This window comes from Coenobita brevimanus, chromosome 54, assembly GCF_032717465.1.
Source record: "Coenobita brevimanus isolate Jiangsu-jjx chromosome 54, ASM3271746v2, whole genome shotgun sequence".
Classification (NCBI taxonomy): Eukaryota; Metazoa; Arthropoda; class Malacostraca; order Decapoda; family Coenobitidae; genus Coenobita; species Coenobita brevimanus.
The window spans coordinates 7,016,623-7,043,056 of NC_137007.1; the positions used below are offsets into that span (position 1 = coordinate 7,016,623).

General features: G+C 40.5%; 1 protein-coding gene across 1 annotated transcript in view; it reads right to left on the bottom strand.

The window, feature by feature from the left end:
- Exn (Ephexin) overlaps nucleotides 1-26,434 on the bottom strand; it is a 344,579-nt gene that overhangs the window by 26,403 nt on the left and 291,742 nt on the right. The window contains exon 23 of the mRNA XM_080273353.1: nucleotides 23,052-23,145. Coding sequence (XP_080129479.1) covers nucleotides 23,052-23,145 — 94 coding nt within the window. The remainder of the gene's footprint in view (nucleotides 1-23,051; nucleotides 23,146-26,434) is intronic.

Below are 26,434 nucleotides of genomic sequence, written 5' to 3' on the forward strand. Positions count from 1 at the left end.
TTCGGTAGTGCATTCCACTGATCAATTGCTCTGTTTGGGAAACTGAATTTCCTTACGTCTTTATCACCTCTCTTCTTATGCAATTTTTTGCAGTGTCCTCTTGCTGATGCTTCTCCATATGTTAAGTAATCATTTATGTCTATTTTCTCCTTTCCTGATATGCATTTATATAGCATTATCATGTCTCCTCTTTTCCTTCTCTCCTGTAGTGTTGGTAGATTCAGTTTATTTAGTCTTTCTTCGTAGCTTAGGTCCCTTAAGCTTGGTATCCATCTTGTAGCGGCCCTTTGAACTTTTTCAATCTTGTCTATGTGCTTTTTGAGATGAGGACTCCAGACTACTGATGCATATTCCAGGGTTGGTCTAATGAATGATGTTATTATCCTTCTTAGCATGTCTTCATTTATGTATGTGAATGCTATTCTCATATTTGCAAGCAGTGTATACATGTTCCGTACCTTTTCACTGATGTGGTCAGCCGGAGATCGTCTGTTATTGATAATCACACCTAGGTCTTTCTCTCTTTCTGATGTGTATAGGGTTTTATTTCCTAACTTATAATCCCAATCAGGTCTTTTTCCACTTTTACCAAACTTGATTACATGACACTTGTCCACATTGAATTTCATTTGCCATGTACTACTCCATTCATGAAGTTTATTTAATTCTTCTTGTAGCTCTTTACAAGAGTCTGTGTTAGTAATTCTCCTTTGTATTTTTGCATCATCTGCAAACATATTCAGATAGCTCTCATTTCCAGTGTTACTGTTTATATCATTTATATACACTAAAAACATGATTGGTGCCAGCACTGAACCCTGTGGTACTCCACTAGTCACTTCTTTCCATGATGAGTAGTTTCCTCTTAGTACTGTCCTCATTTCTCTTTTTATGAGAAAGTTTTGCATCCAACAATACAGTTTGCCTCGAATTCCTCCTTGATGGTACAGTTTCCATAAAAGTCTTTGGTGTGGTACTGTGTCAAAAGCTTTCTTGAAATCTAATATAGATACTGTCCACCCATCCTTCCCTTTCCTGTATTGTGTTTGTTACTCTGTCATAGTAGCTCAACAGATTAGTAACACATGATTTTCCTTTTCTGAAACCAAACTGTCTTTCTGTTATCACACTGTGTTCTTCTAGATGATTTACCCAAGCTTTTCTTATAAGTTTTTCTAATACCTTGCTTACAACACTGGTCAGTGATACTGGTCGGTAGTTGAGTGGATTTTGTCTATTTCCTTTCTTGAATAAGGGGACAATATTTGCTTTTTTCCAAATATCAGGTAGTTTACCTTGACTCAAGGATTTCTTGAAAATTAAAAATAATGGTTTACTTAACTCCTTTGCACATTCTCGTAATACCCAACATGAAATTTCATCAGGACCACTTGCTTTTCCTCTGTTTAATCTACTTAACTCCTCCTGTATTACTTTTTCTGCTATTTGTATATCTGGTAGTATGTGTGGACATGCGTGTTCCACATAGTCCCTCTCAAAATTTTTTTCTTCTGTAAAAACTAATTGGAAATTCTTATTTAGTGCTTCACAAATATCTTTCGCTTGTGTGTAAGTGATTCCCTCGTCCGTAATGGATTGTATTATATCTTTTACTTCAGTTTTGCTTCTGATATAGCTGTAAAACAGCTTTGGTTGATCACTACTTTTATTTATTATATCCTCCTCAAACTGTTTTTGGGCTTACCTCCTTATTCTTGTATAGTCGTTTCTTGCCCGTTTGTAATTATTATACGCCGTTTCACTATTCTGTCTTCTGTATCTATTCCACAACAAATCTCTTCTTTCTTTTGATTTTTTACATTCTGTATTGAACCATTTCTGTATTTTCTTATCTGCTTCTTTGTGCTGTGGATTGTACTTCTGGACTCCTATTACATAAAATCCACAAAATTTTTTATATACAGCATTTAAAGCTTGTCCTCTAAGTTCATTTTCCCAATCAACTTCTAAGAAATACTTCTTTAGGTCTTGATAATTTCCCTTTTTATAGTTTAGGCTCTTTTTGTAACTATCATTGCTGTTTACTATGTCATATGCTATCCTGAAGTTATACTTTAGTACTGCATGATCGCTTTTGCCGAGTGGAGGGTGTTATATTAAACTGTCAATATAATTTTCTTGCCTTGTAAATATTAGATCTAGCACTGAAGGTACATCAAGTCCTCTTTTTCTGGTGGTTTCCCTCACATGTTGCGTTAAGAAAAACTCTTGTACGAGATCCAGGAGCTTTTGGTCCCAACAGCTTTCTTGGCTATTTATATCTAGAGTATTCCAATTTATATTTGTATTGAAGTCCCCAGTTAGTATAATTCTTTACGATTTCTCTTCCATTTTATGTAGCAATGATCTTACACTCTGAATTGTACTCTCTGCCAGGTCCTCATATTCGTCTCTTTCCCATGTGTTTGATCTGGGTGGCATGTACAAATTGGCTACAATTACTTTACCTTCAGATGTGTCGATCTCTACTGCAATCAGTTCTACTTGTGATGGTATATCTAGTTTTATTTTCTTGACTTTTAGATTTTCTTAGTTAATATTATAATTCCTCCTCCTTTTTTTAAATATCTGTCTCTTCTCCATATATTGTATTCCTCTAAGTTTAGTATGTCATTTGATATCCTAGGTATTCATTTTGTTTCAGTTAGGCATATTATTTGTGGTTCATTTTCTCTGACATAATCATTCATCTCTAGTAATTTAGATACCATTCCATCCACATTTGAGTACATCAACTTTATCATCTTGTTTATATACTTGTCATGACATGGTTCTACTACCTTCCTCCTTTTTCTTCCATCCTGTTTGTGTACCACTTTCGTACCTGCAATCCTATTACTTTGTAAAAAAAATTTCTTCTTCTCCTCTTCTGATCTTCCCTCATTTTTTGTTTTTGCTTCCTCCCTTTTCTCTTTCAGTAATTCCAGTTCCTCTTGTGTTAGGCATCTTTTTATCCATACATTTTTGTACTCCTCTTTTTCCTTAAGATTCTTTGCATTTTTTAGTATCTCTTCCACAGTGTTGACACTCTGGAAAGTCACCTTTAGAGGTCTTGTCTTGCTTTTCTCGTATTTCCCTAACCTTTTGTGTTCCTCTATGTCTTTACTACAGATTTCCTCTGATACTTCTTTCAGTAAACTCATTACATTTGCCATCTCCTTTTTGTCTCTTGTGATCTTGTTTTTAACTTCTTCCTCTTCTATACCAGTGATTACAATTGATTTGTTTATCTCTACTGAATCTGTGACTAACTTTGGATTGTTTTGGATTATTCTTTTCACCTCCTTTTTAATGCTTTTTTCCTCCACCCTTGTTTCTAAGTCTTTCTTTACTTTCACCATTTCAGCATACGTGGTTTCTACATCATTTTTGTAGCTTTGCACAGCTTCATTCACTTGTGTTATCTTCTCCTCAATATCACTGCTCTGGTCAATAAGACTACTAACTTGCCTAATTGTCTCTGTGTCATTTTTGAACTCTTCCATAACACTCTCGTGATTGACAACTGTACTTGCCATTTCACTCATTTTCTTCCTAAGTGTACTCAATTCCACTGTTAGTTCACTGATGGTTGTGTCTTTCTTATTGGCCTCCCTTCCTAGTTTTTCTATTTCTTCCTTTTGCAAGTGCATCTGCTTCTTTATTTCATCAATTTCATTTTTGAAAGCCATTTCTAGTTTGTTTACACGTTCAGCCAGTCTATTGTGGGTCTCTACTTCAACCAGTTCTTGGTTGTGTGTGTGTGTGTGTGTGTGTGTAGTATACAGGAATTGAGCAATGCTCGTGTTGTCCTGTCTCCATATCCACATTTATCAAGTCTACCTTTACACACATGAATGTTTTTCTCATGCACCACCTCTTTGTCTAAGTCGTTTCAAATATTTAAGAATATACCTAATTGTGATATACACGGAATGTACTATGCTCGTGGGTTTCCGTCGCTGTTTCCCAATAAGTCGAATTTAACTTTAAACTCGTTTAAGTTTTTAGACTGGACGATCTCTTTGTCCAGGCTATTCCATAAGTCTATACTTCTGTAAGGAAAGCTATATTTCTTGATATCCTTCAAGCAGCTTGACTTTTTCAATTTCATTCCATGTCCTCTTGTTGCTCTCTTATCCCATACAAACAGATCTTCTTTGTCAATTTTATCTACTCCCACCATGGTCCTGAACACCGCAATCATGTCTCCCCTCTTTCTCCTTTCCTCTAACGAAGGCAAATCCAGTTTTTCCAGCCTCTCTCTGTATGACAGGTCTGTCAGACTGGGGACCATCTTGGTTGCTGTTCTTTGTATTCTCTCAATCTTGTTTATATCTTTCTTTTTGTGTGGGGACCACACTACCGCTGCATATTCTAACCTGGGGCGGATCATGGCCACTATCAATTTTTTTTTATCATTTCCTCATCCATATAATGAAATGTTACTCTTATGTTAGTCAAGAGTTTATAAGTCTCTCCAACTATCCTGTTAATGTGCTTTTCTGGTGACAAACTATCTTGGACCAGCACTCCCAAATCTTTCTCTTCTCTCCTTTTTGTGATTAATTCATTACCCAAAAAATAATTCAGTGATGGTCTCCTGGTACTTTTACCCATTTCCAATATTTTACATTTCTTTACATTAAATTTCATTTCCCACGTCCGGCTCCAATTGTGTATCCTATCCAAATCCTCCTGCAGTATTTTACAATCCTCCTCAACCTCTATCTTCCTCAAGATCTTTACATCATCAGCAAACAGACTCGCATAACTGTTCACTTCATCTACCATATCATTTACGTAAATCAGGAACATTACTGGCGCCAACACTGAGCCTTGAGGGACTCCACTTGTTACTGTCCTCCATCCAGACATCTTTTCCTTTATTACTGTCCTCATTTGTCTGTCTCTCAAAAAGTCTCTCATCCATTCCAGAAGTTTCCCCTTAGTCCTCCTATATATTCTAGTTTCCACATTAGTCTCTTATGAGGTACCTTGTCAAAGGCCTTCTAAGTCTAAGTACACACAATCCACCCAACCATCTCTCTCCTGTACCACATCAATCGCTCTTGAGTAAAAGCTCAACAAGTTTGAAACACATGACCTTCCACTTCTGAATCCAAACTGACATTCAGCCAAAATATTCATCTCTTCCAGATATTTTATCCATCTGTCTTTCAGGATTCTCTCACACAATTTTGCGACCATGCTGGTTAGAGACACTGGTCTATAATTCAGGGGTTCTTACCCTGTTTCCTCCCTTGTAGATTGGTACCACATTTGCCCCTCTTCCATTCTTTTGGCACTTTCCCTCTTCCAGTGAGCATACAATTAAGCTGTGAATTTTATCCGCCAGTTGTTCTCTGCATTCCTTCAGTACCCAATTAGAAATTCCATCAGGTCCTGGGGCTTTCCTTACATCTTGAGTTTCAGTAATTTATACACTTCCTGCACCTCCACTTTTATATCTTTCATCACCGGAACATTTCTAATCACTCCCTCCCCTTCCACAAGCTCCTTTTCTTTAGTGAAAACTGACTGGAAACGTTTGTTCATTATTTCTGCTTGCATTGCCGCATCCTTAAAGACCTCTCCATCTACTTTCAGCTTGGTGATTCCTTCCTTTTGTTTCAGTTTGCCATTAACAAATCTATAAAACAGTTTGGGTTCATCCTTGCATTTGTCAATTATACCTTTTTCAAAATTCCTTTCTTCTTCCCTAAGTATTCTTGTGTATTCGTTTCTTGTTCGTTTATATTCTTCCTTTGTTCTGTCGTTACCTCTCTTTCTCCAATTGTTCCACGCCTTATCTCTCTGTTTTGGCTATCACACACCTTCTATTAAACCACTCCTTTTTCCTGTTTTCTTTCCCTCTTACTCTTGGTACAAATTTTCCACTCCCAAATTATAGAGGTCTAGAAACATATCCCACTTCCTCTGTATCTCTCTTGTTTCTCTGAATTTTCTCCAATCCGCATTTTCAAAAAGTTTCTCAATCCTGTAAAATTTGCTTTGCCAAAGTTGTATCTTCCCTGTCTATGAAGCTCGCCTCTTGGCTCGACGTTTCCTATTAACATCTGGAACTCAATGACCACGTGATCACTTTTTCCCAAAGGACAGAGATATTCCAATGATTCTATTACATCGGGTTCTTTGGTGAACAGTAAATCTAACCTTGTTGGTGTGTCCTCACCTCGAAACCGTGTCTCTTCTTTTGACCCACTGCGTCATCACATTATTCATTATTATATTTAATAACATAGTACCCCACGAATCCTCGCCGCCTCCTGAGTACCATTCCTCCCAGTTCACCTCTTTACAATTAAAGTCACCCACCAAAATTATATTATTGCTTTTCTCAATTATTTTTTGCAAGTAGCTAGCCATATCTGACAACATCTCATGGTATTCGTCATCCTTCCATGCTCTCGTCTTTGGGGAACATACACTACCGCCATATCTCTCTTAACATTCTCTCCAGTTTCTAATTTCATATATATCACTTCAGCCCTGCCTTCTCCCATTTCCACAGTATCTACATTTATGTTGTTCTTCACTGCTATCATCACTCCTCCTCCCTTTTTTCTTTCCTGTCTTTTCTCCACAGTTTGTATTTACCATCTCCCAAATGAACATCAATATCTTCTCTTAATTTGGTCTCTACAAGGCACATGACATCAGGTTCATGTTCTCTCAAGAAATCATTAATTTCGATCCTTGTCGATATGAAACCATCAACATTAGTATATATCACCTTCAAATTATTTTTGACATTATTAATACCCCTCTTCTCTCCTACCCTCTGTCCGTATCACTTCTTCAACTTCTGATCTTTCACAACCATCCCCCCTAGTTTCCTTCACTTCTATTTCCTTAAATACCATTTCCTTACTTTCATATCCAATACTCTCCAAAAAAAGTATTACGTTCTTCCTCTGTCCTCTTATCATTTTTTTCCTTTACTTCTTCCTTTAATGATTTTAAAACTTCTCTTTCTTCTTCATTCAGATCTTTTCTTATTATAATATTTTCCATCCCCGCCTCTTTGCTTAATTTCCAGGTCACTTTAAGTATCTCATTTATTACACTTTCTGATGTAAACTTGACTCTCATTGGTCTTGTTTCCTTTCTTATAAGGCCCTATCCTCCTTACTTCCTCAATTTCTTTTACCCACTTGTCTCCTTCGGGGTCAATCTTGCCTAATATTCCTCTCACCATGTTCGTGTCTTTCTCGAGTCTTGCGAACCTAACCTTTTCTTCCTCTTCCCTGTTTCCAAATACTACTACACATCTGTTCCTTTCTACAGTTTCTCTCACTATTTTCTCTTTTTTCTTCAGTATTTTCACTACATTTTCTTCCATTTCTTTCTTGTTCATTTCCCTTTCTTCCTGGATGATCTCTCTTAAGCTGACCACTTCTTTCTGTTCTTCTTCTACGTGTGCCCACTTTGCCTTGTGTTCTTCTAGTACATTACTCACCTTCTCCGTTTTATTAGTACTCTCTTCAAGTTTCCTCCTCAGTTCAACATTCTCCCTCTTCAAATTCTTAATCTCTTCATTGGCTGTTTCGTTGGACTGGATTAGACTCTGTATGGTGGTTTCCGTATTTCCTGACACATCCTTTATCACTAGATTCTCTACTTTTTTTCGAGTTCACTAATCCTCATAATTAATGTTTTCACCAGGTCCATGACATTAGTATTAGCATCAAATCCTTGAAATTCCATTCCCTCATTGTTTACATTTTCGGCCATCTTTAACGTACCGGTAAAGTACCTAACCAGCTGTTACCGAATAAGCCACAAACATTCATGTATACTATTGCCAACAAATCTTTACATTTTTGGTAGTCTACCAACTTTCATTATTTTAAATTTATAGAAAGACCCTAGGAGACAGGACAGACAAAATTCCTGAAACTACTCAAGGTTAGGAGCGATGCCTGTGACGACCTCTCTCTCCGGCTGCTCGTGTGTGTGTGTGTGTGTGTGTTTAGACAATGTAACATGATGTGCTGTATGGAATAGAGTGCAAATTTACACAAGTGTACTGTGCCAAAGATATCTTGCCAGCATGACATCCAAACTAGGTGGAATGGGTTGGGGTAGGTCCTCTGAGCACTCTGCTGCCTCCTCATATAGCATCAGCCCAGTCAACACCCAGAATAGAATCATATATTTTTCAGTAAAATGTGAAATTACTGTATTACTGGTGGTACTGTGTGCATATCTGGAGCCAACCATGAGGTCACTAACTGATCCATGCTGCTTGCTGCCACTGTTGCTGCCATTCACTATGGTAGCTACGCCTCCATTCTCCTCGCCCCGCAGTTATCTAAAGCTGGATGCACGTAAAACCCTCGCACTAAATGGAAATGGATGCCAGTCAGTACAAGCACAAATGATCATGATTAACATCACACAACTAAATATCAGCTGCTGATACTGTACGAGGACTCAGAAAATTAAATATTCCTCTCAAAAGATCATTCAGAATTAGCTACTACAACGATCAATCATAATTAGACTGGTTTGTAGTCAAACTCAAACTTATTTAAAAAAAAAAGTACAGTACAGTACTAGCATTAGATAATAATGTGTATGATGTCCTTATCAGGCAGTATGAATAAAGCCAAAACACAAAAAGAAAAAAATCACTACAGCACTGCCAGTTTGGTTAGAATTATTACATTATGGGTTAACTTGAGGGACTAAAGCTAAGCTCTGATTATGGGCAGCTCATGCAGTGAATAATGCAATGTCCTTCTCATTTAAAAAATTAACATCCATGCACTGATTACCACTATCTTGCACATTAAATTTATGAGTAATCTACATTCTTTACAAGCAAAGCACTCATAGAATCAACATGATTTAAGCTATATGTAAGTAAAATCTATACAGTATGCTTATTTTGTCATGCAGAATGCCATTCAGAATGTTCTGACTTTGTCACACTGGCAAAAAACTTCACCTCATTCCTAATACAGACATTATGTTACAGCTCATACTTAAAGAGATGACATTTTCTTCCAAATTATTTTAAATGACAATTAATTACAATTAACTTTCGTAATCTCATAAAATATATGCAATCCACTGATGTACACTAAAAAAAGGAGATATGTAATATAATGCTTCATTGGAAATTGCATAGTTAGGAGGCAGAGATACTATACTCTGTTTCTGCTTTAGGGAGCTGCACCACATTACTATTATATATATATATATATATATATATATAAAACAGTGCACACATGCAACATACAATGAAAAAAACATGTTCCTGCATTGTCAAAACTGATTTTTCCATCTTTAGAAGGTCCTGGAGGCACCTTAAGGAAAGGAAGGAGGCATGGCTCTTCATACATAGTATGCCTGTAAAATAACTGGAAACTTTCCCTAAAGTTACAAGTTGCATCAGTGGTACCAGGGATCAGAGCAGCTGATGCACAACCTGTATACCTATATCCTTTGCCTCTCCATTTTCTGCACTACCTTCATTTTAATAACAACCTATTGTGCTTAGTTATCAGACAAGAGATGAGTAGCCTAGCAACTGCTAAGTTGTGTGGGTGGTGTTGCTGCACACACTGGTTCCAGAGCACTTTGAGACACTTAGTTTTAGACCTCGCAGTCCATCTCTGTATCTACATCAGTTCACCTTTTATGGCACTTGGGGCTGGGAGGTCACATTTGTAATTCTTGGCTGTCACACCTTCTGTCCTTTCAGTTCACTATTATAATAGTCACATTCATAATTCTTGGCTGCCAAACATTCTGTTCTTTTAAACTCAGTGTAGTGGTACTCTAGTTCAGGGTAACTACATTGAGTGACACGCCAAATGATTTCCTGTAAACCAGGAAGTCATTTAAGACGCTGGGTGATAACCTTATAACCAACCACCACGTGTCCCCTATGTGTCAGCAAGTGGGTTGGCGGAGGGTTAGTGCCCCTCCCCCCCCCCCAGAAAACAACTAACTACTGTAATAATACAGACACAAAGCCTTGGACCAGGACAGACCAACAGGTGATGACTAAGGACCAAACAAAGGACATGGTATCAATTGCAACATGGAATGTAAGGGGTGCAAATGATGAAGTGAAAAAGAGAGATTGTCCAGGTGCTTGAGGGTGCAAAAGTGACATATGTGGATTAACGGAGATGAAATGGAGAGGGGAGAGTGTGAGAGAGTTTGGAGTATGGATAAGTTATATACACTGGAGTACGGATGGGGTATATGTGCAGGAGTAGGTGAGAAGTTGAAAGCAAAAGATGGTGTATGTATTGTTATGTGCAAGAGATGGAAGGAGAATATAGCAGAATATGGATCAGTTGGTTTAAGGAGAGTGTGGGTAAGACTGAAAGTGGGAATACAAACTTGGGCGATTGTGTGCGTGTGTGCACCAACGCAAGATTGTACAAGCAGTGTGAAAGAAGAGTTCTGGGCAAATGTGGAAGCTTGCATGGAAAAGTTTGAGAGGAATGCGAGTGTTTTGACTGGAGATATGAATGGGAAAGTAGGGGATGTGAAGGTGGATGGAGTAGTTTGTGGATGAGAATGGCAGTCCTGTAGCGGACATTTGCGTAGGGAGGGGGTTGGTGATAGCCAATACCCTATTTGGACACAAAATGATCCACAGGTATACATGGTGAGTGAGGAGATGGGTGGATGGTGCACTGAACAAACGGAAGGCAGTGACTGATTGTGTGTGTGTGGATGGCAGAATGAGAAGGTGTGTAATGAATCCAAGAGTATATATACAGAGGTTGGGGAAGTGAACTTTCTGACCACCACTTGGTGGTGGTGAAAGTCAAGAAGTGCAAAGGAGGAATAGGAGGGGGGAAGGACAAGAGGAAGTAATCCGTACAAGGAGAGTAGAATGGTTGCAAAAGGACGGAAAAAAGGCAAAATATAATAGAAAAATGGAGAAGCGATTGAGAAAAAATGATTTGGAGCAGATGGGGGAGGTGGAAGGTGTGTGCAAGATATTTGCAGAAGAAATTTGTGCAGCATGTAAGGTGGTGTGGGGTGAAGACAAGATAAAAGGGGGTGCAAGAAACAGCATGGTGGAATGAAGGGGTGAGGCAAGCTGTGGTGCAATAGAAGGAAACATATAGTGAGTGAATGGGAGGCAGAGGCATGGAGGATGTTGAAAGCCAGAATAGACAGTTACTTGGAGACAGGAAGAGAGAGGTGAAAAGATTAATAAGTGAGAATAAGAAGAGTGGCTGAGGAATTTGGAAGGAATTTGAGTGTAAAGTGGAGGGAATGTAAGAAAATGTTCTTGAAGGAGGAAAAGTGAGTTAGACAGAGTGATAATGAAGTTAGTACGGGAATGAAAGATCAAAATGGTATATTGATAGTAGCGAAGGGAGAAAAAGTGAGCAGATGGAGAGAACACTTTAACCCCTAAAAGACAGGCATCGGAAAGTTTTGACATATGCTCAGGACGGGCATAATCGGCAGGTGCAATATGGTGGGAATTTGGGAGGTGGAGGTGTGGGGGTTGTAAAGTGGTGCAGGGATGGGGACTGGGTGCTTGGAGGAGGTGGGGCATAGGGGTGGGGTGTAGGATGGAGGTGAAGGGGTGATGAGTGGGGGGTGGGGGAAAAGGGTGGGGGTGGCAGTGGGGGTTGGAGGGGTGGGGTTGTTTGGGGTGTGGGGGTGGAGGAGGGTAAGGGGTTGGGGGATAGGGGGGTGGTGGGGTGATGGTGGGGGGAGTTGGATGAGTGATTGGGGGGTGTGGGGGTGGGATTGGGGAGGGGAGGGGTGGTGGGCAGGTGGATTTTAGGCATTGTTGGGGGTGGTGGGGGGTATTGGGGGCATGGCAGAGGGAGTTGGGGGGCAGCAAAGGTCTGGGGATGGGGTGGTGGGGGGTCAGAGTGGGAGGTGAAGGTGGGGGTGGGTGGCAGGTGGTGTGTGGGTGTAGTGGTTGGGGGGTGGGGGGGGGGGGCGACTGCATATGCGGACACTAGTCGTTTTGGCCCTAGTACCCTTGGACAGCACTTGCGGACACCTGTCTTTTAGGGGTTAAGGAACTGTTAACCATAGAGAATGAAAGTAATGAGAGTATAAGTGGCTGCAGAATGGCTGGGAGAAGGAGAGATTTGAGAAGAGAGAAAGAAATCAGTAGGATGGAAGTTGTGGAAGCAATGAAGAAAGTCAAAGTGGGGATAGCCCCAGGAACTGATGGAGGGTGTGATGACATGATGAAGCATGGGGGAGAAAGAGTAATAGATATGGATATGAAAGATGTGGAGATTGGCCTGGGAGGAAGGTAGAGTCCTGGAGGATTGGAAGTCAGTAATAAATGTTTGCCTGTACAAAGGAAAAGAGGAAAAAGAAGTGTGTGGTAATCATAGGGGCATTTGTCTTCTTAGTGTAACAGGAAAAGTATACAGTAGGATACTTATTAACAGAGTTAGGGAAATAACAGAGGAATTTGTTGGAGAAGAACAGGGAAGTTTTAGGAAGGGAAGAGGTTGTGTAGATCAGATACTCATCCTTAGGTCTTTAGTGAAAAAGTTTCTAGAGAAGAGAAGGAAGTTGTATGTGGTCTTCATGGACTTGGAGAAAGCATGTGACAGAGTGAATGGACTAGGAATGTGGAAAACAATAAGAATTTATGGAGTAAACAGGAAGTTGTTGAATGCTGTGAAGAGTATGTATGAGGGAGCTAAGGCTGCAGTGCATGTGGATAGTGAACTGAGTGATTTTTTCTATCTGAATGTTGGATTGAAATGGGGATGTGTCATGTCTCCATGGCTGTTTGATCTGTTTATAGACGGGGTTATAAAAGAGGTACAAGGTATGGCAGTGGATGTCTGAGTGGCCCTAATGAGAGAGGGCGGCATTTGGAAACTTCCTATGTTGTTTTTTGCAGATGATAGTGTATTTTTAATTGAAGATGATGGGGAACTGCAAGGCTTGGTGAATGAGTATGGGAGAGTGTGTAAGAAACGGAATCTAAAGGTGAATGTAGGGAAGCGTAAAGTTATGGTCTTCACGAGAAATGAAGTCACTGAATGTACCGTCAGGTTAGATGAGGAGGAAATGGAAAATGTGGTTGCAATTAAGTACTTGGGCAGTGTAATGTGCTAGGATGGAAGTTTGGAGGATGAAGTGCTTGAAAGAGTACAAAAAGGAAGAAAGGTTGCTGGTTGTTTGAAAGCAGTGATAAGAAATAGGGAAATGAGCAATGAAGTAAAAAAAAAATCACAGCATGATAGTAATGTGATACCATCTCTAATGTATGGAAGCGAAGCTTGGACCCTGTTGGAAAGACAGAAGTCGAGTGAAAGTAGTGGAAATGAGTTATTTGAAAGGAGCATGTGGAATTACATGGAGAGACAGAATGGCTAATGAGGAAGTGAAGGAGCATTGTGCTGTGGCTGTGGTTGTGAAAGAAAGTGTTAGGAAAAATACACCAAGGTGGTTTGGCCATGTGGAGAGGATGGAGAGCAAAAGACTCATGAGATGAGTGTATGTGAGAGGTCGATGGGGGAGGCCGAGGATGAGATGGAGGGATGGAGTGGTGAGGTATATGAGAGAGGGGGATGTGAGCTGGGGCGGAGGGTGGTGAATTGGAGGGGGACAGAGTGACATGGAGGCGATTTGTTTGTGGCCACCCTTTAGGGGATTAAGGTATCTGGCAATAGACAGATACATACTGTAGACTAATTTTTCAGCAATGGATATTTCTGCCACAACAGCTCAATGCCCAATCTTCCTCTAACTGTTGAATCTCAGTATTAAATATGCCTTTTCTGCCAATCCAAAATCATTATATGAAATGGAGAGAGAGAGAGAGAGAGAGAGAGAGAGAGAGAGAAGCAAATAATTTCTTCACTGAAATTGGTAGGAACTGGAGAAAAAATATGGTGATATTGTACTGCTTTTATAGGGTCAACTGACCCCTCTGATCCCTCCTGGTGATGCCAGTGATACCTTGCAAAAAGTCATTACACTCAGTAGTGGCTAATGATCTCAGGGGAGAGGAGCAGTCTTAAGCCAATACCGTACATCACACCCTCATTTTATGCTGAGGGTGCATTTGAAAAAAAATTCCATTGCAAAATGATTGATCATATATCGAGATAATCATAACATGGGTTCAGTGGAGATATAACTCTGGCCAAAGGTCACCCAGCGAACAGTCTTTAACCCTTCATTAGTCAGGTGGGGTCTTTTGACACCCCCAATTTTTTTAAAGGCTCATATTTCCTAGCTGGTTATTCAAATATTTCTCTCCATTCCAGTACTCTCCTGATTCAGTGAAGGGAGGGAGCATGTGGATTGGTTTAGTCCTGCCTATGCTGTAGTGAAAGAGAGGGACACTCCCCCCCACCCCCCACCCCCGAGTGTCCAGTCACCCCATCAAACTAACCATTTATATCACATTGTGATATAGATAGGTTTTTCATCTTTTTTTTTTGCATATTGTTTATCATACTGATTTTAAAAATCACAATGTATTTTCCTGTGCATGTTTACCTGACAAATGTGATGTGAGTCCATTTGTTATTTTTTTACTGATATAGTTTATTGTATATTATTATTATTATAAATTAATAAACACAACCTACAAGGCATTCAATCTTTTCATTAGTGATTGCAGATATGCTGAAGTGGCAGTATGAATATATTTTACATGTCAGTAACACTACATGTATTTTTGTATTGAGGTGTTGTAACACCCCACCGGACTAACCACGTTTGAATACCCCACAGGACTAACAAAGGGTTAAAAAGTTTTCATCTCTGCTAAACTGGTAATTATTTCACTTCACTTGCTGCTTTCCACCAAAAATAGGTATAAAAATTAGTTTGCAACTCACTAAACTGGTAGTCACAAACACTAACACCCACGACAGTGACTGAGTTCAAGGGCCACCAAGGAGCAACCTAGTTATTGTAGGCCTCCATGGTGGCAATCATATAAGCAAAAATAGTAATCATACATTGATGATGCTTTGTACGCGATCATGATCGTACAAATGAAAATGCAATAATACAGGAATATATTGGGGGGGGGGGTTCTAACTTTTTAGTCATCATAAAAGTGATTCACTGCATACTGGTTCATTGTAAAATGAGTCTGCTATACTCCAAACTCCCTTTGGGGGGGGGGGGAAGAGTTATTGGTCATCCATCTTGCACCCAATTACCCACAGAAGAACTAGTCAGGGTTCATGAGGGCAGCCTCCTACCGTACTGCCAATCTGGACTACTGCACTTGCAAAAGATTCCAAGGAGACCCAGTCTTTCAGAGCCTAGGGTGAGCACAAAGCCTCTGGCCACTTCTAAGTTCAAAACATGAAATATATGAGTTCTAGAAAGGCTGGTACAAACGAGCAAAATGGAAGTGGTTAGGACCTGAAAGGATGATTTCTCACACCAGAAAATGTCGAGATTGTAATAAGGTCGAACATAGTATGCAGTGCAGAGTTATTCACTATTGCAGTTGCAGAAGCCTTCCTTAAGGTGCCAAAATAATTTAGGAAAAACAAAGTGTTGACAACCCAAAAACCATTTCTTCCCCCCTGAGAGATCGCTGAAGCACCTTTTGCTGGTACCCCATCTGTCTGCTGCTACTTCCTACAGCTACCCTTCACAAAGAAGCAAGCACTGCTGCTGTTTCAGTAATGAGACCCAAGTGACAATGACCTAGCTTGATCTTATGGGTATTATTATTATGATGGCATAGTGAAGGCATGAGCAGGGTAATGTTTTGCTGTGTGTGTGTGTGTGTGTGTGTGTGTGTGTGTGTGTGTATTTACCTATTTGTATTTACCTATTTGTAGTATACAGGAATTGAGCAATGCTCGTGTTGTCCTGTCTCCATATCCACATTTATCAAGTCTACCTTTACACACATGAATGTTTTTCTCATGCACCACCTCTTTGTCTAAGTCGTTCCAAATATTTAAGAATATACCTAATTGTGATATACACGGAATGTACTATGCTCGTGGGTTTCCGTCGCTGTTTCTCAATAAGTCGAATTTAACTTTAAACTCGTTTATGTTTTTAGACTGGACGATCTCTTTGTCCAGGCTATTCCATAAGTCTATACTTCTGTAAGGAAAGCTATATTTCTTGATATCCTTCAAGCAGCTTGACTTTTTCAATTTCATTCCATGTCCTCTTGTTGCTCTCTTATCCCATACAAACAGATCTTCTTTGTCAATTTTATCTACTCCCACCATGGTCCTGAACACCGCAATCATGTCTCCCCTCTTTCTCCTTTCCTCTAACGAAGGCAAATCCAGTTTTTCCAGCCTCTCTCTGTATGACAGGTCTGTCAAACTGGGGACCATCTTGGTTGCTGTTCTTTGTATTCTCTCAATCTTGTTTATATCTTTCTTTGTGTGGGCACCACACTACCGCTGCATATTCTAACCTGGGGCGGATCATGGCCACTATCAATTTTTTCATCATTTCCTCATCCATATAATGAAATGCTACTCTTATGTTAGTCAAGAGCTTATAAGTCTCTCCAACTATCTTGTTAATGTGCTTTTCTGGTGACAAACTATCTTGGACCAGCACTCCCAAATCTTTCTCTTCTCTCCTTTTTGTGATTAATTCATTACCCAAAAATAATTCAGTGATGGTCTCCTGGTACTTTTACCCATTTCCAATATTTTACATTTCTTTACATTAAATTTCATTTCCCACGTCCGGCTCCAATTGTGTATCCTATCCAAATCCTCCTGCAGTATTTTACAATCCTCCTCAACCTCTATCTTCCTCAAGATCTTTACATCATCAGCAAACAGACTCGCATAACTGTTCAATCCATCTACCATATCATTTACATAAATCAGGAACATTACTGGCGCCAACACTGAGCCTTGAGGGACTCCACTTGTTACTTCCCTCCATCCAGACATCTTTTCCTTTATTACTGTCCTCATTTGTCTGTCTCTCAAAAAGTCTCTCATCCATTCCAGAAGTTTCCCCTTTAGTCCTCCTATATATTCTAGTTTCCACATTAGTCTCTTATGAGGTACCTTGTCAAAGGCCTTCTCTAAGTCTAAGTACACACAATCCACCCAACCATCTCTCTCCTGTACCACATCAATCGCTCTTGAGTAAAAAGCTCAACAAGTTTGAAACACATGACCTTCCACTTCTGAATCCAAACTGACTTTCAGCCAAAATATTCATCTCTTCCAGATATTTTATCCATCTGTCTTTCAGGATTCTCTCACACAATTTTGCGACCATGCTGGTTAGAGACACTGGTCTATAATTCAGGGTTCTTCCCTGTTTCCTCCCTTGTAAATTGGTACCACATTTGCCCTCTTCCATTCTTTTGGCACTTTCCCCTCTTCCAGTGAGCATACAATTAAGCTGTGAATTTTATCCGCCAGTTGTTCTCTGCATTCCTTCAGTACCCAATTAGAAATTCCATCAGGTCCTGGGGCTTTCCTTACATCTTGAGTTTCCAGTAATTTATACACTTCCTGCACCTCCACTTTTATATCTTTCATCACCGGAACATTTCTAATCACTCCCTCCCCTTCCACAAGCTCCTTTTCTTTAGTGAAAACTGACTGGAAACGTTTGTTCATTATTTCTGCTTGCATTGCCGCATCATTAAAGACCTCTCCATCTACTTTCAGCTTGGTGATTCCTTCCTTTTGTTTCAGTTTGCCATTAACAAATCTATAAAACAGTTTGGGTTCATCCTTGCATTTGTCAATTATACCTTTTTCAAAATTCCTTTCTTCTTCCCTACGTATTCTTGTGTATTCGTTTCTTGTTCTTTTATATTCTTCCTTTGTTCTGTCGTTACCTCTCTTTCTCCAATTGTTCCACGCCTTATCTCTCACTTTTTTGGCTATCATACACCTTCTATTAAACCACTCCTTTTTCCTGTTTTCTTTCCCTCTTACTCTTGGTACAAATTTTTCCACTCCCAAATTATAGAGGTCTAGAAAGATATCCCACTTCCTCTGTATCTCTCTTGTTTCTCTGAATTTTCTCCAATCCGCATTTTCAAAAAAGTTTCTCAATCCTGTAAAATTTGCTTTGCCAAAGTTGTATCTTCCCTGTCTATGAAGCTCGTCTCTTGGCTCGACGTTTCCTATTAACATCTGGAACTCAATGACCACGTGATCACTTTTTCCCAAAGGACAGAGATATTCCAATGATTCTATTACATCAGGTTCTTTGGTGAACAGTAAATCTAACCTTGCTGGTGTGTCCTCACCTCGAAACCGTGTCTCTTCTTTGACCCACTGCGTCATCAAATTATTCATTATTATATTTAATAACATAGTACCCCACGAATCCTCGCCGCCTCCCGAGTACCATTCCTCCCAGTTCACCTCTTTACAATTAAAGTCACCCACCAAAATTATATTATTGCTTTTCTCAATTATTTTTTGCAAGTAGCTAGCCATATCTGACAACATCTCATGGTATTCGTCATCCTTCCATGCTCTGCGTCTTTGGGGGAACATACACTACCGCCATATCTCTCTTAACATTCTCTCCAGTTTCTAATTTCATATATATCACTTCAGCCCTGCCTTCTCCCATTTCCACAGTATCTACATTTATGTTGTTCTTCACTGCTATCATCACTCCTCCTCCCTTTTTTTCTTTTCTGTCTTTTCTCCACAGTTTGTATTTACCATCTCCCAAATGAACATCAATATCTTCTCTTAATTTGGTCTCTACAAAGCACATGACATCAGGTTCATGTTCTCTCAAGAAATCATTAATTTCGATCCTTGTCGATATGAAACCATCAACATTAGTATATATCACCTTCAAATTATTTTTGACATTATTAATACCCTCTTCTCTCCTACTCTCTGTCCGTACCACTTCCTCAACTTCTGATCTTTCACAACCATCCCCCTAATTTCCTTCACTTCTATTTCCTTAAATACCATTTCCCTTACTTTCATATCCAATACTCTCCAAAAAAAGTATTACGTTCTTCCTCTGTCCTCTTATCATTTTTTTTACTTTACTTCTTTCTTTAATTATTTTAAAGCTTCTCTTTCTTCTTCATTCAGATCTTTTCTTATTATAATATTTTCCATCCCGCCTCTTTGCTTAATTTCCAGGTCACTTTAAGTATCTCATTTATTACACTTTCTGATGTAAACTTGACTCTCATTGGTCTTGTTTCCCCTTTCTTATAAGGCCCTATCCTCCTTACTTCCTCAATTTCTTTTACCCACTTGTTTCCTTCGGGGTCAATCTTTGCCTAATATTCCTCTCACCATGTTCGTGTCTCTCTCGAGTCTTGCGAACCTAACCTTTTCTTCCTCTTCCCTGTTTCCAAATACTATCACACATCTGTTCCTTTCTACAGTTTCTCTCACTATTTTCTCTTTTTTCTTCAGTATTTTCACTACATTTTCTTCCAATTCTTTCTTGTTCATTTCCCTTTCTTCCTGGATGATCTCTCTTAAGCTGACCACTTCTTTCTGTTCTTCCTCTACGTGTGCCCACTTTGCCTTGTGTTCTTCTAGTACATTACTCACCTTCTCCGTTTTATTAGTACTCTCTTCAAGTTTCCTCCTCGGTTCAACATTTTCCCTTCAAATTCTTAATCTCTTCATTGGCTGTTTCGTTGGACTGGATTAGACTCTGTATGGTGGTTTCCGTATTTCCTGACACATCCTTTATCACTAGATTCTCTACTTTTTTTTTCGAGTTCACTAATCCTCATAATTAATGTTTTCACTAGGTCCATGACATTAGTATTAGCATCAAATCCTTGAAATTCCATTCCCTCATTGTTTACATTTTCGGCCATCTTTAACGTACCGATCAAGTACCTAAACAGCTGTTACCAATAAGCCACAAACATTCATGTATACTATTGCCAACAAATCTTTACATTTTTGGTAGTCTACCAACTTTCATTATTTTAAATTTAAAGAAAGACCCTAGGAGACAGGACAGACAAAATTCCTGAAACTACTCAAGGTCAGGAGCGATGCCTGGGACGTCCTCTCTCTCCGGCTGTTCGTGTGTGTGTGTGTGTGTGTGTGTGTGTGTCCTAACATATGAACACAAAATTTAATAGTGAGGTGCTATTCTTGGTACAGATTGTGACACCATAGTGTATGCTAAACCCTGCAAATGGCCAAGTCAATCTGCAAATGTCTGTAGTAAGTACAGTAATCCCTCCAACATCTGATGTAATAGAGCCAAAGGCATGTCCGGATAGTGATCCTGTCCGGATATTGGGCCCCAGCCTACTGGACTTGTACTTATGGACCCTAACTCAGAAAAACACCTATACAACTCCCTCTGGACATGCATTGCACCTATTTAAGACCCAAATCACACCAGTAAGGGACATAAAAGACTGAAATAAATGGAAAAGAACCATAAAATGAGGTTTTAAAGGTGAGTTTATACAATATTAAACATATTGGGTACTTACAAGTCCCTGGCTCCTGGACTGGTTTGAACCACCAGTTTGCAGTCCACAGTTAATCCTCTGCACTCTAAATTCTAATTTCTTAACACTGCACAACACTGTAAATTCCCGTGTGTTCTCGTGGCGAGGTATTGCAGTTTATTCACTGTTTATTCACAAAAAACAAGCACCTGTGGCTTGAACTGCTATAAGCATCTGCTCTCGATCGGAGTTAGGCTGTGACTGTTGATGGTGGTGGGGTAACAGAGTTGCCTGATCGCAATGGCCACATTACCAAACTCCTCAATTTTCATTACCATTTTTAATTTTCATTACCAAATCCTGTTCTTCACTAATTATATACACAAGTGGAAATACATGTAATCACTCTTCTTATAATTAACAGCATGTTGATTATGATCACGCTATATAGGCTACCAAATAAATCAGAGAGAGCAAACAATCCACCACCTCCATCCTGGGTATCCTCATACATGTGAAAAATCCATTTGGTAATGCATTATTCTAATTCATTACCAAACGAATTTTTCATTACCAAATTGGCCCACACTTGGTAATGAAAAATACCAAATGGCAACCCTGACAGGGGAGGGGGGTGGGGGAGGACGGAAGGGGTGAAGGGACCATGGTGTAACAGCTGTTGGCGCCACGCGGCAATTTCAAATTACGGGTGGGAAAAAAGTAAGATTTTTTTCGAATTTTTTGCGGCTTTTGGCCCAGCAATGCAATAATATAACAACATGCAAGCTTGTTAGATATGGTGGCCATGTGTTTCTGTGAGTGTTGGGGTGGTCATTGAGGGATGCTTTAAAGGCACTTGTACAATGCCTGACATTCATTTCATTGCAGTGGAGGTGGAGTAGTATACTGTATATATATAGTTACAAGGGTGAGATAACATTTACACTGAAGCAATGCAGTGTGTGCCTCTCATATTAATGTGGCACTTTACTGGAACTACGTTAATTTCTATGAAGATTTGTGGTCTTTGTACATCCTTTATAATTCTGAAAGTTTTTTCCAGGTTTTTAAGAGATGTACAGTGTTTGCCAGAAGTATCGTGTGCCCTGCGTCCCTCCTACAAAACAAACCTTTCAACGTGAAAAAACGTGTAAATAATGCAATTTATTTACCTTTAGTGCTTCGTAGGGTATCCTTTACGCTTCTTCACGGACCTGAGATGTCTTGGAAGTGAAAGGATGAGGTTCCTGAGGTGCTGGAGGGGTATTTTGTCCCAGGAGTCACGAATGGCGGCTTCCAGCTTAGGCAGAGAGCTCACGTCCTTCCCTTTGAGATTCTTCTTTACGAGGTACCAGAGGTTTTCTATCAGGTTGAGGTCTGGGCTATTGCCTGGTCAGTCTTTCATGAATGATACCTTGCAGTCACGAAGCCAATTGGTGACCAATTTGGCCTTATGAGCAGGTGCACCATCCTGCTGAAACACTCGTGCACCTGTGAGCTCGAAGGACTCTGGTAAATGATCACAAAGAAGCTCCAGATAAACGTCCTGATTCACTCTGCAGTTTTTGGGAAGCACAACAAGCTTCCCCAAACCTTTACCAGAAAAACAACCCCACACCATGAGTGAATCAGGGTGTTTAACTGTGCTTTCCACATAACGTGGGTCAAGTGGGTTACTACCTTTGCGCCAGTACACACGTGCTCCTCGATTACAGGTAACACTAACCGTTGCCTCATCAGACCACAACACTGACAACCATTGCTCCTCACCCCAGTTAAGGTATTTGTTAGCAAAGGCAAGGCTATGAAGTCGCTGGTAACGTGTGAGAAGAGGCTTTCTCACAGGCCTGTGACTTGTGTAACCAAGTTCATGGACCCTTCGAGACACTGTGCGCACAGAAACCTCACCAAACACTTCCGGGTTGCTCTCCTTTTTTTCCCCTTGCACTCACACAAGGATTAGACTCCACTGCACATTTTAAAACATTAACAGACCTCGGGGAAGTTTTCCTGGGCCTACCAGACCACAGTTTCTTTGTGGGAACGTCACCACTGTTTTCCACTCGAAAATGGGCACACCACCTACGCACTGTCGATCGAGCCATGCCAACCAATTCACTAATTTCCTTCGTTTGGTGGCCTGCCTCCTTTAGAGCAATGATCTGGGATATGATTTCACTCGATAGTTCACGGGTAGGTGCCATCACAAAGTGGCGAAAGCCAAAACACTCCGGGACACTTGGTAAAAAATGGCACAGTAAGAGAGGGAGATGCGGCGGAGTTCCTCTCTCTCAGGCAGCCCGTAGGCAACTGAGATGGGAACCAACCACCGCGTAGTAAGGCCTCAGGCTACCGTAACGTCATGCTAGCGCCGCAAACATCTGGCTCAATTTTTAGTACCAAAAACGGGTGATTCTTTTTTGGCCACAAGTATTGCGCACCCTACCATAGGCGCTCTATACTTCTGACGAGCACTGTACACTAGTGTAAAGTCATGGTCATGAAGCTCAGTGTCCCAGTTCTTTTTTCTTTAATCATACCAGTAGTTTTATCCCTGTACATAAATTTTATTAAAGTTTCCTTCCTTACAGACTGACCTGTAACAATTAGTCATACATAACTGTGATAAGCATATCAACACAATATTTTTCACGTAACTCACCATCAGACATCTTTTTGAGCACATTAACCACATCTGACACCTCCAGGGATAGTTCGTCCGGCTGCTTTCCTACATATGGGTGAATGGCTTGTACCTGTGGGATGATGCAGAATACAACTGATATAATAGCCACATCATATTTTGTGACATACAGTACAGTACAAGATGCACATTTTCTCTGCAGCATTTTTTCAGGCATCCCCCAGCATCTTCTGCATCACAAATAAAGATTATAATAGTCCATAGTGAATCCAAAGAATACTGTACTTTTTTTTACCACCCTCAAATGTTATACAAACACCTATTATTGCAAGTTTGTGTTCAGTAACAAACATTCGCTATACACTATAATTACTGTGTACTGTACAGGGTAATTCACTAATTTGAGGCCCAGAATTATGCCAGTATATCCATTATTAACAAATGAATTTAAATGAAATTTCATCATTACAGAGTTTAGTCTATATCACTCATATACTGTACTGCATTTGAGAAACTCCCCAACATATGAACTTAAGAACATAAACCAGAAATGAAATGTTCCTCTCCCACCTCTGCTGGGCAGAATGGGCATTGGTTGATCAACTGCACTGCTCCAGTGATCATGTTACAAGTACTCTACTTACATAAATTTGAGTTACGTAAATTCAGATACGTAAAAACTAATTTCAAAGAAAAAAATACAAAAATGCTCTACCTATTTAAAATGCTTGCCAAGTCCTACTTCACTACTCAGGCACCAGGTGGTGTCTGTGTGCTTCCCGCCTCTCAGTTTGTTTTGCCAGTGCACATGCGGTTATTGTTGTAGCAGGAGGTACACGATTGTGTTTTTCATCATTTTGACCATCAGCATGTCTCAAAAAAGGAAGAGTGCTGGTGGTGGTGGGAGCAGCAGCAAAAAAACGACACTATAACAATGGAAATGAAAATGAACATCATTATAAGAGAGGAGAGAGAGAATGAGTGATGTGGCATCTGTGTTTGGACTGATGGACTCGAGATAAAATCTGACTTACATAAGAGCTGCAGGAACCAATTACAGTAATTCCATAACTTCAGGAGTACACCCGTACCCCTATATCCAACATCAATAACCAATCATTTGCTAGATTGAACCAAAGAAATAGGGGAACATTCTCACAATCCAGTCTGAACGTCCATTGCCTTGCAAGTCCGACATCACGCCTCTCCCTAAGTTTGAAATGAGGTTCTACAGTCCTTCTGTCCTCCCTCCATCCCCTCTCTTCTCCCCCCTCTCCCGTCCCTCCTCCATTCCCCACCACACTCAGCACTGTCAAGCATGTCTCCTTCCCTGTTCCTCTGTCCTCCCTCACCCCTGGTTGTTTCCCTCCCCATCCCCCACCTTCCCCCACCCCTGCTTGTCGTGTGTGTGTGTGTGTGTGTGTGTGTGTGTGTGTGTGTGTGTGTGTGAGAGTGAGTGAGTGAGTGAGTGAGACTGGGGGGGGGAGGGTAGCAGGGCAGTTTGGTTTTCTTGTCTCCTTCCTTGTCCTCCCACCTTCCCCCACCCCCACTTGTTTCCCTTCCAATCCCCCCACCCTCCCTCACTCCCACTTGGTGCACTGCTCCAGGTGCCTATCTGGCTGTCACTGTCAGTTCCCCTGAAGCATCTCATCTACCCTCCTACATGTGAAGCTTGAGGTCTCATTTTTTTAGAAATAGTATTGTTTAGGAGGAAAAAAACAATACGTATGGTGTTTCTGTGTCAGTCTCTATTGATTGAGTGAGGTATATGAGAGCTTGGGTTTGGGTCTGAAACATATCTCTGGCTTTTCTTCAGTATCTTATGGGGAAAACTGCTTCAATATCTGACATACTTGCTGACTGAACACTCCCACCAGTACACAACACTGCCCCCCTCCCCCCTAATTCTCCTTATTTAACCAAGATTTTCTTCCTAGTTCTGGGGCCACCTAAAGAGAAATGGATTACTGTATAAACAAGCTTAGCACATTTGCTTTACTTAGAAAACTTTACTGAGGAGCATATAGTTACTAGGTAGCATGTGGTTATCCTAGTAACTAAGTTGCCCCCCAAATTGCTAGTTTGGAACACCAGGTTCAGTTAAGTTTAAAGGGTAAAGGAGACTACTTTCAAAACTTTGTGTAACTGGGGACAGAATGTAATAATCTAAAGAGAGCACAGTATGTACATTTACAAAGCTCTGCTTAAATCAATTCATTAATAACAACATAACAAGAATATATGGAGTAGATGGGAAGTTGTTGAATGCTGTGAAGAGTATGTACGATGGTGCGAAGGCTGCAGTGCGTGTGGATGGTGAACTAAGTGAATTTTTCTCTTTGAAGGTTGGTTTGAAACAAGGATGTGTCATGTCTCCATGGTTGTTCAGTCTGTACATGGATGGGGTAATAAAAGAGGTACAAGGTAGGGTAGTGGATGTTGGAGTGGCCCTGGTGAGAGAGGATAGTGTTTGGAAACTCCCTGTACTGTTGTTTGCAGATGATACTGTGTTGTTGAGTGAAGACGAAGGGGAGCTGCAAGGCTTGGTGGATGAGTTTGAGAGAGTGTGTAAGAAACGGAACCTAAAGGTGAATGTAGGGAAGAGTAAAGTGATGGTCTTTGAGAGAGGTGAAGTTAGTGAATGTACTGCGAGGTTAGATGGTGAGGAATTGGAAAATGTGAGTACGTTTAAGTATTTGGGTAGTGTGATGAGTAAGGATGGAGGTTTGGAGGGTGAAGTGCTTGAAAGGGTACAGCAGGGAAGAAAGGTTGCTGGTTCCTTGAAAGCAGTGATAAGAAACAGGGAAGTGAGCATGGAAGTGAAAAAGTTACTACATGACAGTATTGTGATACCAACTCTAACGTACGGAAGTGAAGCTTGGACATTGTTGGAAGGACACAAGTCAAGAGTGAGAGCAGTGGAAATGAGTTATTTAAGAGGAGCCTATGGAGTCACGTGGAGAGACAGGCTGACGAATGAGGATATAAAGGAGCGTTGTGGTGTGGATGTGGATGTGATAGGAAGCGTTATGAGGAACACACTGAGGTGGTTTGGCCATGTGGAGAGGATGGAGGGCGAAAGACTGACGAAGAGAGTGTATGTGAGTGAGGTGGAGGGGGGAAAAGGGAGGGAGAGGCCGAGGATGAGATGGAGGAATGGGGTGGAGAGGTATATGATTGAGGGGGGTGTGAGTTGGGAGCAGGTCAGTGAAATGGCGGGGGACAGGGCGACTTGGAGGCGATTTGTTTGTGGCCACCCCAAACGGGATTGAGGCGTCTGGCAATAGATAGATAGATAGATTAATAACAAAAATACAAAAATTATTCTGGGGCTTCCTCAGAGTAAGGAGTCACTGTGTGTGTTTTGTCTCTCTTTCTATACTGTACCATATACAGTATAT